Source organism: Prionailurus bengalensis, chromosome F2 (genome assembly GCF_016509475.1).
Source record: "Prionailurus bengalensis isolate Pbe53 chromosome F2, Fcat_Pben_1.1_paternal_pri, whole genome shotgun sequence".
Taxonomy (NCBI): domain Eukaryota; kingdom Metazoa; phylum Chordata; class Mammalia; order Carnivora; family Felidae; genus Prionailurus; species Prionailurus bengalensis.
The window spans coordinates 74,447,937-74,463,033 of record NC_057353.1 but is presented as its reverse complement, the minus strand read 5'-3'; the positions used below and the strand labels follow the sequence as shown (position 1 = coordinate 74,463,033).

Below are 15,097 nucleotides of genomic sequence, written 5' to 3'. Positions count from 1 at the left end.
GCTCCTTCTCTTCTGTCGGGGCAGCAAGGAGAAAGTTATCTTTTCAAGAAACACCCTCTCTAGTTTACTGCTTATACTTAAATACACAGATTTTTTTTAATCCACTCATCTGAAACCTCTCACAATGGACTGACTTCTCAAAAACGAATTCATATTCTTAAACAGGGAAAGGCTCAGCCAACTCGCTGCTAAGACGTCAACCAATTGCTGATATACTCTATACTGAAAGGATATGTGCATGAAAGTGATCTGGCATAGATTTTCTTTAAAAATCTAAATTAAAAAATTCAGACTTTCAATTCAGACACATAGAAGCAGAGCCAAAACTGAGTAGCCTAGGTATTAATGGGAAGCCTCCCGTTTGCTGGCTTCTACCAAGTAAAGGGATCCGATTACAATGTACTCCAAGAACAAATGCACATCGATTTAACTGTGGCCCCTTCCCGGGGACTGAGAAGACAGGTATCACTAGGCACAAAGGGTTTCTGTGTACGTGACAAGAACCTAGGCAACACCACTATCCATAGGTTAAGGATGCTATTCGCTCCACTCTGGAGGGGAAAAGAAAAAGATACAAGTTCAATATCCAGAATTTAACCACAACAGAGAGAAGATTAGAGCCATTCTTTTTTTTTTTTTTTTTTTTAACACGAATGAAAGACATAGTTATCAATCTTGAAATACAGGCATTAGCAAGTTTACTCCACACATGGAATACAGGCACTATTATTTTTTTTTTTTACTTTAATATGCAAATTTAAGCAAGTATCCCAATCACCTCTACGAAAGCTTTTTATTTCCCAGTAAGACCTCTGACAAAGTGAATGCAGAACGAGTGAAATACACAGGACCTTATGTTATGTCTGTTGGTCTTTGGCACATTTATCAAGTTGGAAAATGTCAGAAGGCAATAAAAATTTCGAATGACTGTTTTGCACATTCTTTTAATCGTCTTTACATCAAAATATAAGGCCACAAAAAGGCAAGCTGAAATTTCAGGATATGTGGAATAGTTTTAATAAAGGGTTTTACATACAGTACCTTACATATAGAACAGTGTGTTTGCAAATTTAAATAATATCTGAATGTACAGTGGCATGTATTCTTATCAAAGATAAATTCAAGTTTACTGTGTATCAGTTCTACAATGCATTTACACAGATCGCTAGAACTGATAAACAGAATGAGGCATAAAATATTCAAGTGTTATATCATCAAATAGCCTCCTCTTAACAGTCTTTTTCCCCCTTTTTAAAAAAGTTTCAAAACCTGTACATACATTTTTAATTTTTAAAAACAGTCTGTTAAAAGGTAACATTTCATGTTAACCACCAACTCTTATAGTCTATAGTAATAAAACTAGATATGTGTAGATATAAATATGTGTAGACTATGTACATATGTACGTTGAGTGTTTGTTTCAAACAAGCACACGCGGACGCACACCTGCGCACAAAGCACGGTGGCACACGACTCACAAGGGCACTGGCAGACAGGAGGACCCGGGCCCGAACTCCAGCAAGAGCTAACTCAGCAACTTATAGTTGCCTTTGGTTTCAGAAATTTGTCCATTTGTGACCAAAGCTAAACATTTTGAGTGCGCGTGTATTTTTTAAAAATAAAATTCATCTTCAGAAATGAAGCGTTTCCAGTATTCCACTACCAGCAGTTAGAAAAATCCACAGCCACAAATTGTTTCGACATTTTTGTCACTCCTCATCCCAGCTGAGGTTATTTACAATTTTTATCTGAAGGCAAACACCAAGCATACTCAGGATCAAGCTGTACGCCGATGCCTGAATACCGCATTCAACTCTACAGAGTACGTGTGTCCCGTGTAGGACATCGGGGGTCTGATGGGCTGGCGGCCTAGGTAAAACGTTGGGAGTAGAACTCCCGGGGTATTTAACGTTCTCTCCCCAGCAGCGTCGTCGTCATTTGGCACGCTGACCCTTCTGTGAGCCATTCTGTTTGCAATGAGCTTACTGCCTGCAAAATAAATTCCAATTATTTGGCATTTGTTTTTAAATATGTGATCATAATGAAGCAAGAATTCCACAGCTGTTTTCCTGGGAAGTGAGGCTTCCACTGTCAGTTTTCTGATTAAGGACATTCATCACCTAATAAACAGCTCATGATCCTATAGAAGTTTAAATACTCTAAACTGCGGTGCCGCCGGACGAACTGTGGAGAAGACAGTTCGTATAAGCAACCTTACAGAACTCTCCGGAATTTCCATTTCCTCTACAATTTTGCTGTAGGCCAAATTCTGCTTCGTTACATGGACCTCTCTACTAAAAATTACATAAACACACCATACTTCTTTCTACAGGTATCTCGAGCTTCGTGTTGGCAACTATTCAAAACTCCTGCCAACTCGATTTCCTTGGCATAAGTTATATTCCACGTCATTGATCCCTGGCATAGATCACATTATCGTGTGTAGCTTGCTCATAAGCTTTTTTTAACATCAGCTTCCTTGATAAAGCTGTTCTTCATTTTCCTTTCCAAGGTGCCATCCTACTGATGTCACAAATCAGTAAGTGACCAAACAACACTAAGCTTTTTATAACTATCCACGTAGCAGTCATGTGGATAATAAAAACGATCGCCTGAAGAGACCCACGTTCTTCTCATTCGGCTTTCACTGCTGTCATACGGAGCAAAGAGTCGCTATCTGCTGCACTTTGCCCATGTCGATTAGGAGCTGTTTGATATGGCGTTTAAGTTGGGGCAGTCTCGCAAGAGGATCCGGTGGCTCCAGCTCCCCTGTGAAATCAAGCCAGCTTTCCAGAACTAAAAGAGAGAAGAGAACAAGCAGATTGAAATGGCAACTGGGAGAAGTCACAAAATGGTGTCACTGGGAGGCTGGGAGTGGGGGGGATGGAGACAGAGACGACGTCCCCTTCTCTAGAAGGGCCAACAGACTCACGCCTGTCTAAGGGTACAGCATCCGTTCCACCTATCCCACAAGAGTTCTAGTCCTTCTTGGTGACTTTGTTATTATTTTAGATAATTCTTTCCTTTATAGGTATAAACTAATTTCTTTTTGAACATCTCCTTCTCCTCTCTTCTGGAACAGGAAATAACAGTTCCCTGTGCCTGCTGAAGCTTTCTAGTATTTTAGATTTAAATCCTCTCTACTCCATTTTCAATGAAATTTAGCTACTCTCACCATTGTTTTTCTTAAATCAGGAAGTTCTTAACAAAGGAAAGGAGGTGGCAATTTCTCAGTGTCCCTTTCAGTCCCACTATTTTATCATTACTTTTAAAAATATGCAAGCACATTAGAAGTCTAGGCAGAATACAATTAGTTATTGTACACTTTTTATTAATAATAAGGGACAGTGTCAATTTGCACATTTTTTTCCCTTCAGAAATCTACTCAAAATATTAAAGTAACAAAAAGCTAGCTTAAACCCAATGGAAGATGCTTTTGAAATGGTTTCCGTTTTCTCTTTTCGCAGGGAAAAGCAAAGCAGTAGGAGTTCTAATTTAGTGTGGGGTGAAATTTAAAAATGGGAATATAATCTATGTATGACGTTGGGAAAAAAACCAAAACACTGGATTAGGAATTAGGTAAAATCTTACCCTATTTTCTCAACTTTCCTGTCTATACCCTCAGGCTCCTGTGTGATAAAAACAAAACTGTAAAAGAAAACCATTTGAAAATGTGTCTGCACACTTAAGGTTTACCTATCCAGCTTGCAGGAGTTTCCTGTTGTTAATTTTACTGACCTACTGACCAAAGTGATGGCAAAGATACAAAGTATTTTCCCCCATATTTTAAATATGCTTAAGGTCCGTAAACTAACTTCCAAAAAAAAAAAAATCACAGTTCAATGAAACTAATAAATATTCCATATGTGCTTTATACTGCATCCAGCAAATGGGCAGTATTTAATAAATATCCAACTTTAGCTTTTATTTATTTTTATTTTTTAAATTTTAATTAAAAATTTTTTTTTAAATTTTTTAAATTTACATCCAACTTAGCATATAGCGCAACACTGATTTCAGGAGGAGATTCCTTAATGCCCCTTCTCCATTTAGCCCATCCCCCCTCCCACAATCCTTCCCGTAACCCTCTGCTGGTTCTCCATATTTAAGAGTCTCTTATGTTTTGTCCCCCTCCCTGTTTTTATCTTATTTTTGCTTCCCTTCCCTTATGTTCATCTATTCTGTGTCTTAAAGTCCAATAAATACCCAACTTAAAAAAAAACCAAGATAATATCCAGTCATACTGTCTTCAGCCTAAAACACCCCAAATGCCATCTGTGTTAAATGAGATGTAAATGAGCAAGACGCTCCATCAGGACAGACAGGATCTACAGTTCCCACCCCGTAATTCACATAACACTTCACATAATGTCTCTGTAACAACAACGAACACTTTACATACTAGAGTCACTGTATTTTAGTTCTTTCTTAAAATTACCATCGACTTCTTTTTCTATTAGGTCCATCCTGCTGGCAACTTCTTTCTGGACATTCTCTATGTGTGTAAGGAGATTGAGCTGCCACTGAAGATGTGCGTGTCCTGAGTCGTCAGTGCTCTTTTTATCATTATAAATAAATACCGTATTCCTTTCAGCTGGATTCTTCTCCAAAGAACCATTGGGAAAAAAAAACAGAATGGGGCGAAATATAATGTCATAACGGGAAAGACTGCATGAAACACCTCATCACCACAATGATCAGTGAAATCCAACCTGACTCACAGAACAGTCTTAGAGGAAGTGCTAGCATATAATTACATTTTATCTGCTGGTCCTTAGAAGAGCAAAAATGCCTTCCATGTCTCTCCACGATGCCTCGCACAGGGCCACACAGGGTGGAAGTCATTCAATAAAACATGCTAAAGAAATGAAGTCGCTAATGATACTCTGTAACTAAAAAGCCCGGCTAATTTTAGACTGACCCCTTCTTCGATTAATCCAAACTAAGGACATAAGTGGAGTGAAGGCAGAAAGCAATGACGGAAAAATCATGAAAACTGGCAAAGGCCAGTTTAAAGTCAAATTAACTGCAGGCTGTAATTAACTGCTGCAATTAAATCAATGAGGCAAGAGAAAGTTAAGAATCTTTTAAAAACTTAAAAAAAGTGTAAACTGCTTAACACATACACAGAAAATCTGAACCGAGACTCACCAGGAAGAATTCATTTCATAAAAGGGATATGCATTTCACAAAATAATTTGCCACAAATATCAGGAAATGTAAGCTTCCCAAATTTATTTACCGTGATTTCTTGATGAAATAGGCCAGAAAAATAAAGGATTATTTTAGTGGCATTACTAGCTGAAAATCAATGAAATGTGAGGGAACGGCATCACTAAGACAATCCCTGTGACTAGGAAAGAAGTTTATAAATACTCAGTGTACAAAGAGCTATAAGAACCCACTGTATCGCCTAATGGAATTGATACGCAGACACAAATGTGCTATAGTTTTAACAAGGTTAGAGCACCATCTTTTATCTGAAACACACAAAAAGAGCAGACAAATTATATTAACATATACACACCCGCACGCACGCACGCACGCATGCATTCTCACACACAGACATCTTCATTTGGAAAAAACTGTGGCTCATGGTTTTCGGAGGCATCTAAGTGCATTTATAAAACTGAGACTTCGGTCAGGGCAAAAGTTGACTGCATCTACAATCCTGAACTAGGGGATAATTAAATGTTCAAATGGCCGGTGTTTTCTTACAGAGAAGCAAAAGATGTTTTCACCCTAACCAGGCACCCGTGAACTGGGAAATATAAGCATGATTTTACCGGGAATTCAGTTGTTTGATTTTAGAAAATTTTCCTACGTTCGATCCTATCTTCCAAAAGCCAAAACGAATGAGATAGTTCTACCTTGTCAGGCATCCCATCTTCTTTCACCGAATACTGTGAACGGTTTTTATCTTTCCTGCAGAATTCTTGTTCTTCTTCAAAACTGCTAACATCGTCGTCGTCTGAGCTCCCAGGGGCTGCGAGAGATTTGCAGTCTTGACCAAAATTTTGTGGCTTTTGGTAGCTGTGCTCACTTGTTATGTAAGTTCCTTCCATTTTTAGGGGCACACGAGGTGGTTCTTTATGGTTCTGAACATGGTATTTCTTCTCCTCAACACTCCCTGTGTCTCGTGCTGTCATTTTTTTCTCTACCCCCGCAATTCCTTGATCTTGGTCTTTTCGCTTTCCAGAACAAGCCCAGAGATGGAGGTCGGGATGATGTTTATTCCTTACAACAAAGTTGGAGAAAGAGCAGTTCAGGAAAAAACAAGTTTCAGAATGTAAGATGATGCAGGGAACCCTTCATTGTCCGTGCCTGTTTCACACCAAGTGTGCGCGCCCGGGCAGACTGACGTTTCACACCAAGTGTGCGCGCTCAGGCAGACTGACCCCACTTCCCCACCGAAAACCTAGACTCCCACCCAGGGAACCGGGTTAGGAAGAGGGCAGGGACTCTAGACAAAAGCAGACGTACGCCTTAGGTTAACCTGCCCCAGAACTGAAGCCAAAGTTGGAATTCTCACGATTTTACAGAAATAATACTGAGGTAGAAGAAAAGCAGTGGTGAGTGTAACTCTGTGGACAGTTCACAGCAATACTTCATATATGTGCACTTCTTTTTCTGACTTTTCACTGGATTTTTTAAAATCGTATGGCATGAAAAACTTTTATGTGAGTCCATTTTAACAGCTTCCTTCGATCAAAAGTGATACTTGCTCCTGATAAAACATTCAGGCAATAAATGTGTACAAAGGAAAAACCTCCCTGCGTGGCAATCATAAAAAACTGAGGCATAACCTTTCAGACATTTTCTATACATATAAAATTATATTTTACCTATTTATTTTTTTAACTATAGGTCTGACAAAGAATTTCTACTTTTGGTTTAATTACTCTTTTTAAAGGGGTAAGCATACACTTTCTCTTTTTACACACATGGGGCTCTCAATTTGCCTTCTTCGCATATGACACATGTGGGCAGCTTGCCACATCAGGACACAGACGTTTCCCTTAACTCTAGTCGCTGAACAGTATCAATGTGCCACAGTCTGGGCTCACCAGCCAATCCCCCACCTACCAACGTGCGTGCGTGTTCGTGCGATCGCTGCGCACAAGCGGGGACTTTCAGTCAGATATGGAGCGGCTGGATAATGGGTACACGTCTTAAATTGGGAAGTAACTGCCCAAGTGGCCTCCAAAGAGGTTGTACTAATTACACCCTCACCAACAGTCTACAATGACATCCTTTTATCTACCCCCATCCTCACTAAACATGTGAGCATGTGATAGTGCACAGCTAATTCATCATTAAAATCCTTCATTGAGTACACAGGAATTCTTTCATCAGAGGTCGTAAGAAAGGAGGATATTCAAAAGGCATAAACCTTTCAGCAGGCTCAATAATGTTTGTGAGTTATTTCCAGATTAGATAAATACCCAGGGGTCAAATTAGTTTTCTTCTAATACCCAAGTATTATTTCTGAAATTATAAATTTTAACTTTTGAACCCTTAATAATTTAGTAACAGAAAACACTAAAATTCTTAGCCAGTAAGAGACATAGCAGAAAGCTGGTTTTATAGTCTGACGGTCCAGTGGGTCGAATCCTACTGTGCCACTGAGGATCCTAGACAAGTTACATAACCTCTGTCTTTGACTACCCACCTATCAAATGAGGTAGGATCTATTTTTCAGGCTTATTTTAAGGATTAAATAAAATCTCGTATGAAAGCACCGATTTCTGGCATGAAGTAGACTTTATTTTCAGACTTTCAATAAATAGCTAATGACAACAATTTCTACATTAGAAATATTAACATAAAGAGAGGCCACAGACATGAGGCCAAATTGGTCCAGTTTAAACCCTTATTGAAAGAATGAATGCATTGAAATTCAAATTCCTATCAAGGACAACCAGGCTTTCATCTTTTAAGTTTACTTTTTTTTTTTTTAAGTAATCCCTACACCCAACATGGGGCTCGAACTCACAACCCTGAGATCAAGAGTCGCATGCTCTTCGGGGAACCTGGGTGGCTCAGTTGTTGAGTGTACAACTCTTGGTTTCAGCTCAGGTCATGATCTCATAGTTCGTGGGTTGGAGTCCCACATCTGGCTCAGTGCTAACGGCGTGGAGCCTGCTTGGGATTCTCTCTCCCTTTCTTGCTCTCTCTCTCTCTGCCCCTTCCCCGGCTTCTGTGCACATGCAAATACACTGAACAAAGGAGAGTCAAGATGGTGGAGAAGTAGAGGAATTGGAATTTCTCTCATCCCTCAAACACAGCAGTATTGAGGTCAGAACACTTGGAATTCCAGGAACCCAGGCTGCAGAGTGACAGAAACATCTTCCCGGGTGTCGGGAGACAGCTTGGCAGGACAGAGGTGGGTGCTTGAAAATTGGGAGAGATAAAACATGTGGCGTAGGCATGGAGAAAAGGGAACCCCTTTGATGGAGAAACAAAAGGAAGAGAAAGAGAGGCTGTGGAAGAGTGGGGTTGTGTTTGGACAAGAGAAAAACCTCTCTGGACCACAGACAGAATGAAAACCACAGCCTCAGGAATGAAGATCAGAGTTTTCAGGGTTGCATGACGTGGTCCGGACCCGAGCCCACCGTGTGCGTGCCCCTAGAGGGAAAAGGAGCTGGCCCCGGGGTTCTGTAATGATATGGGGGCACACTGGGAGAGAGCAGTCCCCTCCCTTGAGTACTGTGGGAAGAGGGTATACAGGGTCAGGACAAAAGACCCCGCAGGCGCCAGCCAGAGGCCCATTGTCGACTAGGGGAGTGGCGCTATGGTTCTGGAGAACCAGGCCACGTAGAGCGGGATCCTTTAAGACATCAGGATTTTAATCTCAGCCAAGCGCCTGGGAGGCACGGGAGACCGTGGAGCAGGACAAACCGGCTACCCGTGCCTGCGCAGCACTGAGAGGACAGCCTGAACAGTGTGGTTTGGGACACCCCGTAGAGGGAGGATAGACTGGGGTGTTGCCATTTTTCTCCCCATCACCAACAAGGTGGAGTTTCAGGAAACAGGACAGCGGCCCCGCAGTGGAGGGGGACTTCACCCCTCTGTGCCCGGTAACTGCGTATCTACGAGAGACTGACACTGACCAAACCAGACGGACCCTCCTCCAGACCAGCACAGCCGCCAGTCCCAGGCAGCGACACCCAACTGTCCTACAGTTTTGCATTTTCTGATTTGATTTTTGGTCAATTCTTATTTTGAATGTGTGTGTGTGTGTGTGTGTGTGTGTGTGTGTGTTTCTTTATGTTTCTTTCTCTGTTCGGGTTGTCTGTTTAATCAGGCATTTTACTCTATTCTTTTTACACCTTTTCTGTAACCCCTTCTTTATTTTCCTCTCTCTCTCTGGATTAAGCCTTATAGTTTCTTTGATTCTCTGCCTGGTCTTTTTTTTCCACCTCTGTCATCTCTCTTTCTATGGGATAAGGCTTCTTCCAGTTCCTCCTCCACCTTTTTCCATTTTTTTCCAGGGTTACTTCAAGAAACAAATCAAAGCACAGCTGGTGGAAGGTCCAAACCACCACTACGAGTAGGGAGATAACGCAACCAGAGTCACAACAACAGGGAGCATGCAAGACATTCCAAAAACACCTCCTGAGGGGCCAGGCCCTGGACAGTGTATGACCCCTTTTTAACATAGCAGTGCTCGCAGGTATCGGACACATAACAAGCTATTAAAACACATAAAAGAAAACTAGCCAAAATGACAAAACAGAAGAATTCTCCTCAAAAGAAATTCCAGGAAGAAATAACAACCAGAGAACTGCTCAAAACAGATATAAAAAATGTATCTGAACATGGATTTAGAACAATAGTCATTAAGACTAATAGCTGGGCTTGCAAAAAGCATAGAAGACAGCAGAGAATCTCTAGCTGCGGAGATCAAGGACCTAAGAAAGACTCACAACGAATTAAGAAACGCTATAAATGAGATGCAAAATAAACTAGATGCAGTGACAACAAGGATGGAAGAAGCAGAGGGCAGAATAAAAATATGGAAAATGATAAAACTGAAAGAAGGAGGGACAGGAAATGACTAGACCACAAGGGGAGAATTAGAGACCTAAGTGATTCAATGAAACATAATAAACCTCATAATAAGGTTTATCTGAACAAGCTATAGCTGAGAACTTCCCTAATCTGGGGAAGGAAGCAGACATCCAAGTCCAGGAGGCACAGAGAACTGCCTTCAAAATCAACAAAAACATGTCAACACCATGACATATCATAGTGAAACCGCCAAAATACAAAGACAAAAATTCTGAAAGTGGCTAGGGACAAATGGGACTTAATCTCTAAGGGCAGACACATAAGGGTAGTAGCAGACTGGTCCATGGAAACGTGGCAGGCCAGAAGGGAGTGGCAGGAAATATTCAATGTGCTGAATAGGAAAAATATGCAGCCAAAAATCCTTTATCCAGCAAGGCTGTCATTGAGGATAGGAGAGATAAAGGCTTTCCCAAACAAAAACTGAAGGAGTTCATCACCACTAAACCAGCACTGCAGGAGATCCTACGGGGGAACTCTGTGAGTGGAAAGCAGCAAAGACTACAAAGGACCACAGACATCACCACAAGCACAAAACCTACAGATAACACGACACTAAATCCGTATCTTTCAATAGTCACTCTGAAAGTAAATGGACTAAATGCCCCAATCAGAAGACCTAGGGTATCAGAATAGATAAAAAACCAAGATCCATCTATATGCTGTCTACAAGAGACCCATTTTAGACCTGAGGACACAGGCAGATTGAAAGTGAGGGGATGGAGAACCACCTATCATGCTACTGGAAGTCAAAAGAAAGCTGGAGTAGCCATACTTATATCAGACAAATTAGATTTTAAACCAAAGACTAACAGGAGATGAAGAAGGACATTATATCATAATTAAGGGGTCTATCCATCAAGAAGACCCAACAATTATAAACAATTGTAAATAAATATATGAAGCACTTAAATATATAAACAATTAATTACAAACAACAGCTAACTTATTGATAATAATACTGTAATTGTAGGTGACTTTAATACTCCATTTATAACAATGGACAGATCATACAGACAGAAAATCAATAAGGAAACAACGGCCTTGAACGATATACTGGACCAGATTGTCTTAACAGATATATTTAGAACTTTTCATCCAAAAGCAGCAGAATACACATTCTTCTCAAGTGCACATGAAACATGGTCTAAAACAGATCACGTGACAGCCTAGGTCACAAAACAGCCCTCAACAAATATAAAAGGATTGAGATCATACCATGCATATTTTCAGATCACAACGCAACGAAACTTGCAACCAACCACAAGAAAAATGCATGGAGATTAAAGAACATCCTACTAAAGAATGAATGGGTCAACTGGGAAATTGAAAAAAAATTTAAAAATATATGGAAGCAAATGAAAATGAAAACATGACAGTCCAAACCCTTTGGGATGCAGCAAAGGCAGTCCTAGGAGGAAAATACATTGCAAACCAGGCCTATCTCAAAAAGCAAGAAAGATCCCAAATGCAGAACCTAACCTCACACCAAAAGGAACTAGAAACAGAGCAGCAAAGAAAGCCCAAAGCCAGCAGAAGAAGAGAAATAATAAAGATTAGAACAGAAATAAACAAAATAGAATCCAAAAAAAAAAAAAAAATAGAACAGATCCATGAATCTAAGAGCTGGTTTTTTGAAAGAATAAACAAAATCGATAAACCCCTAGCCAGACTTCTAAGAAGAGAGAGAACCCAAATAGATAGAATCACGAATGAAAAGAGGAGAGATCACAACGAACACCACAAGAATACAAACAATTATGAGAGAATACTATGAAAAATTGTATGCCCACAAACTGGACAATCTGGAAGACATGGACAAATTCCTAGATACCCACACACTACCAAAACTCAAATGGGAAGAAATAGGAAATTTGAACAGACCCCATAACCAGCGAAGAAATTGAAACGGTTATCAAAAATCTCCCAACGAATAAGAGCCCTGGCCCAAATGGCTTCCAAGGGGAATTCTACCAGACATTTAAAGCAGAGTTCATACCTATTCTTCTCAAGCTGTTCCAGAAAAATAGACATGGGAGGAAAGCTCCCAGACTCATTCTATGAAGCCAACATTACCTTGATTCCCAAACCAGACAAAAATCCCAGTAAAAAGGAGAATTACAGGCCAATATCCCTGATGAACATGGATGCAAAAATTCTCAATAAGATACTAGTAAATCAAATTCAACAGTATATTAAAAGAATTATTCACCATGATCAAGTGGGGTTCATTCTTGATCTGCAGGGCTGACTTAATATTCACAAATCAATGTGATACATCCCATTAATAGAAGAAAGGATAAGAATCATATGATCCTGTCAATAGATGCAGAAAAAGCATTTGACAAAATACAGCATCCTGTCTTAATAAAAACCCTCAAGAAAGTTGAGACAGAAGGAACATACCTTAACATCATAAAAGACATATATGAAAGGCCCACAGCCAATATCATCCTCAATGGGGAAAAACTGAGAGCTTTCCCCCTGAGATCAGGAACACGACACGGATTTCCACTCTCACCACAGTGTTGGAAGTCCTAGCCTCAGCAATCAGATAACAAAATGAAATAAAGGCATCGAAATTGGCAAAGAAGAAGTCAAACTTTCACTTTTCACAGACAACATGATACTCTACATGGAAAACCCAAAAGACTCCACCAAAAATCTGCTAGAACTGATACATGAATTCAGCAAAGTTGCAGGATATTAAGTCAATGTATAGAAATCAGCTGCATTTCTATACACAATAAAGCAACAGAAAGAGATATCAAGGAATCAATCCCACTTACAATTGTACCAAGAACCATAAAATACCTAAAAATAAACCTAACCAAAGAGGTAAAAGATCTGTATGCTGAAAACAATAGAAAGCTTATGAAAGAAACTGAAGAAGACAAAGAAATGGAAAAACATTCCATGCTCAGGGATTGGAAGAATAAATATTGTAAAAATGTCAATACTACCCAAAGCAATCTACACATTCAGTGCAATCCCTATCAAAATAACACCAGAATTCTTCACAGAGCTAGAACAAACAGTCCTAAAATTTGTATGGAACCAGAAAAGATCCCGAATAGCCCAAGTAATATTGAAAAAGAAAACCAAAGCTGGAGGCATCACAATCCCGGACGTTAGCCTCTACTACAAGGCTGTAATCATCAAGACAGTATGGTATTGGCACAAATACCATACACCATAGACCCATGGTAGACCCATAAATCAGTGGAATAGAGAACCCAGAAATGGACCCACACATGTATGGCCAACTAACCTTCGACAAAGCAGGAAACAGTATCCAATGGAATAAAGACGGTCTCTTTGGCAAATGGTGCTGGGAGAACTGGACAGCAACATGCGGAAGAATGAATCTGGGCCACTTTCTTACACCATACACAAAAATAAACTCAAAATGGATAAAAGACCTAAATGTAAGACAGGAAACCATCAAAACCCTAGAGGAGAAAACAAGCAACAACCTCTTTAACCTCAGCCACAGCAACTTCTTACTTGACACATCTCTGAAGGCAAGAGAAATAAAAGCAAAAATGAACTATTGGGACCCGATCAAGATAAAAATCTTCTGCACAGCAAAGGAAACAATCAACAAAGCTAAAAGGCAACTGACAGAATGGGAGAAGATATTCACAAATGATATATCAAAAATCTATAAAGAACTTACCAAACTCAACACCCAAAAAACAATCCAGTGAAGAAATGGACAGAAGACATGAATAATCACTTTTCCAAGGAACACATCCACATGGCCAACAGACACATGAAAAGAGGCTCAACATCACTCATTATCAGGAAAATACAAATCAAAACCACATTGAGATACTACCTCACACTGGTCAGAGTGGCTAAAATTAACGACTCAGGAAACAACAGATGCTGGCAAGGATGTGGAGAAAGGGGAATCCTCGTGCACTGTTACTGGAAAACAGTATGGAGGTTTCCCAAAAAATTAAACATAGAACTATCCTACAACCCAGCAATTGCACTAGTAGGTATTCATCCGAAAGATACAAAAATGCTGATTTGTAGGAGCACATGTACCCCAATGTTTATAGCAGCACTATCAACAACAGCCAAATTATGGGAAGAGCTCAAATGTCCATCAACTGATGAATGGATAAAGAAGATGTGATACACACACACACACACACACACACACAGGAATACTACTCAGCAATGAGAAAGAATGAAATCTTGCCATTTTCAACAATATGGATGGAAATGGAGGGTATTATGCTAAGTGAAATAAGTCAGAAAAAGACAGCATGTTTTCACTCCTATGTGAAAATTGAGAAACTTAACAGAAGACCATGGGGGAAGGGAAGGAAAAATAAGTTATAAACAGAGAGGGAGGCAAATGATAAGAGGCTCTTAAATGCAGAGAACAAACTGAGGGTTGATGGGGGGGAGGCTGTGGGGGGCAAGGAAAATAGGAGATGGGCACTGAGGAGGACACCTGTTGGGATGAGCACTGGATGTTGTATGTAAGTGATGATTCACAGGAATCTACTCCTGAAGCCAAAACTACACTGTATGTTAGCTAACTTGACAATAAATTATTTAAAAAAAAAACAAAAAACAAAAAACCTGAGACAAGGAAAAAAAAAGAAATAATAAAATGAAATACTTCAGCAAAGGACAAAAATAGATGAATCTGTGGCAAGATACGATTATTGTTGAAGTTAAGTTATGAGTATATGGAGGTTCACTGCACTATTATGTGTGTGTGTACATTTTAATAATCATAAAAAAGTTAAATGCAGATTACCTAGTAACATTAAATATAAGTAGCAATAAAAATAAATAAAAGAAAAAAGAAAAGGAGTCATGTGCTCTTATAACTGAGCCCGCCAGGTGCCCCTACAACTGGGCTTTTAAACAAAAGCTTTATTAGTTTAATAAGTTCATTCCTCCCTTGAGTTTTAGCATTTGCATGGCCTTTTTATAAAGAAATCCACATTCGGATTCATGACATACAACAGAAGCAAATCACATTCACAGAACAATCACT

At 39.7% G+C, this 15,097-nt stretch overlaps 1 protein-coding gene across 25 annotated transcripts in view; it reads right to left on the bottom strand.

Moving 5' to 3' along the window:
• Positions 1 to 928: 928 nt before the first annotated feature.
• PHF20L1 (PHD finger protein 20 like 1) overlaps positions 929 to 15,097 on the bottom strand; it is an 86,143-nt gene continuing 71,974 nt past the window's right edge. For 16 of the 25 annotated variants that reach the window (XM_043601786.1, XM_043601800.1, XM_043601791.1 and 13 more), the window contains 3 exons: positions 5,871 to 6,237; positions 4,403 to 4,604; positions 929 to 2,796 (listed from right to left, as the gene is read on the bottom strand). In XM_043601786.1, coding sequence (XP_043457721.1) covers positions 2,654 to 2,796; positions 4,403 to 4,604; positions 5,871 to 6,237 — 712 coding nt within the window. In that variant the 3' untranslated portion in view covers positions 929 to 2,653. The remainder of the gene's footprint in view (positions 2,797 to 4,402; positions 4,605 to 5,870; positions 6,238 to 15,097) is intronic. The other 9 variants (XM_043601797.1, XM_043601798.1, XM_043601799.1 and 6 more) reach the window with 3 other exon arrangements.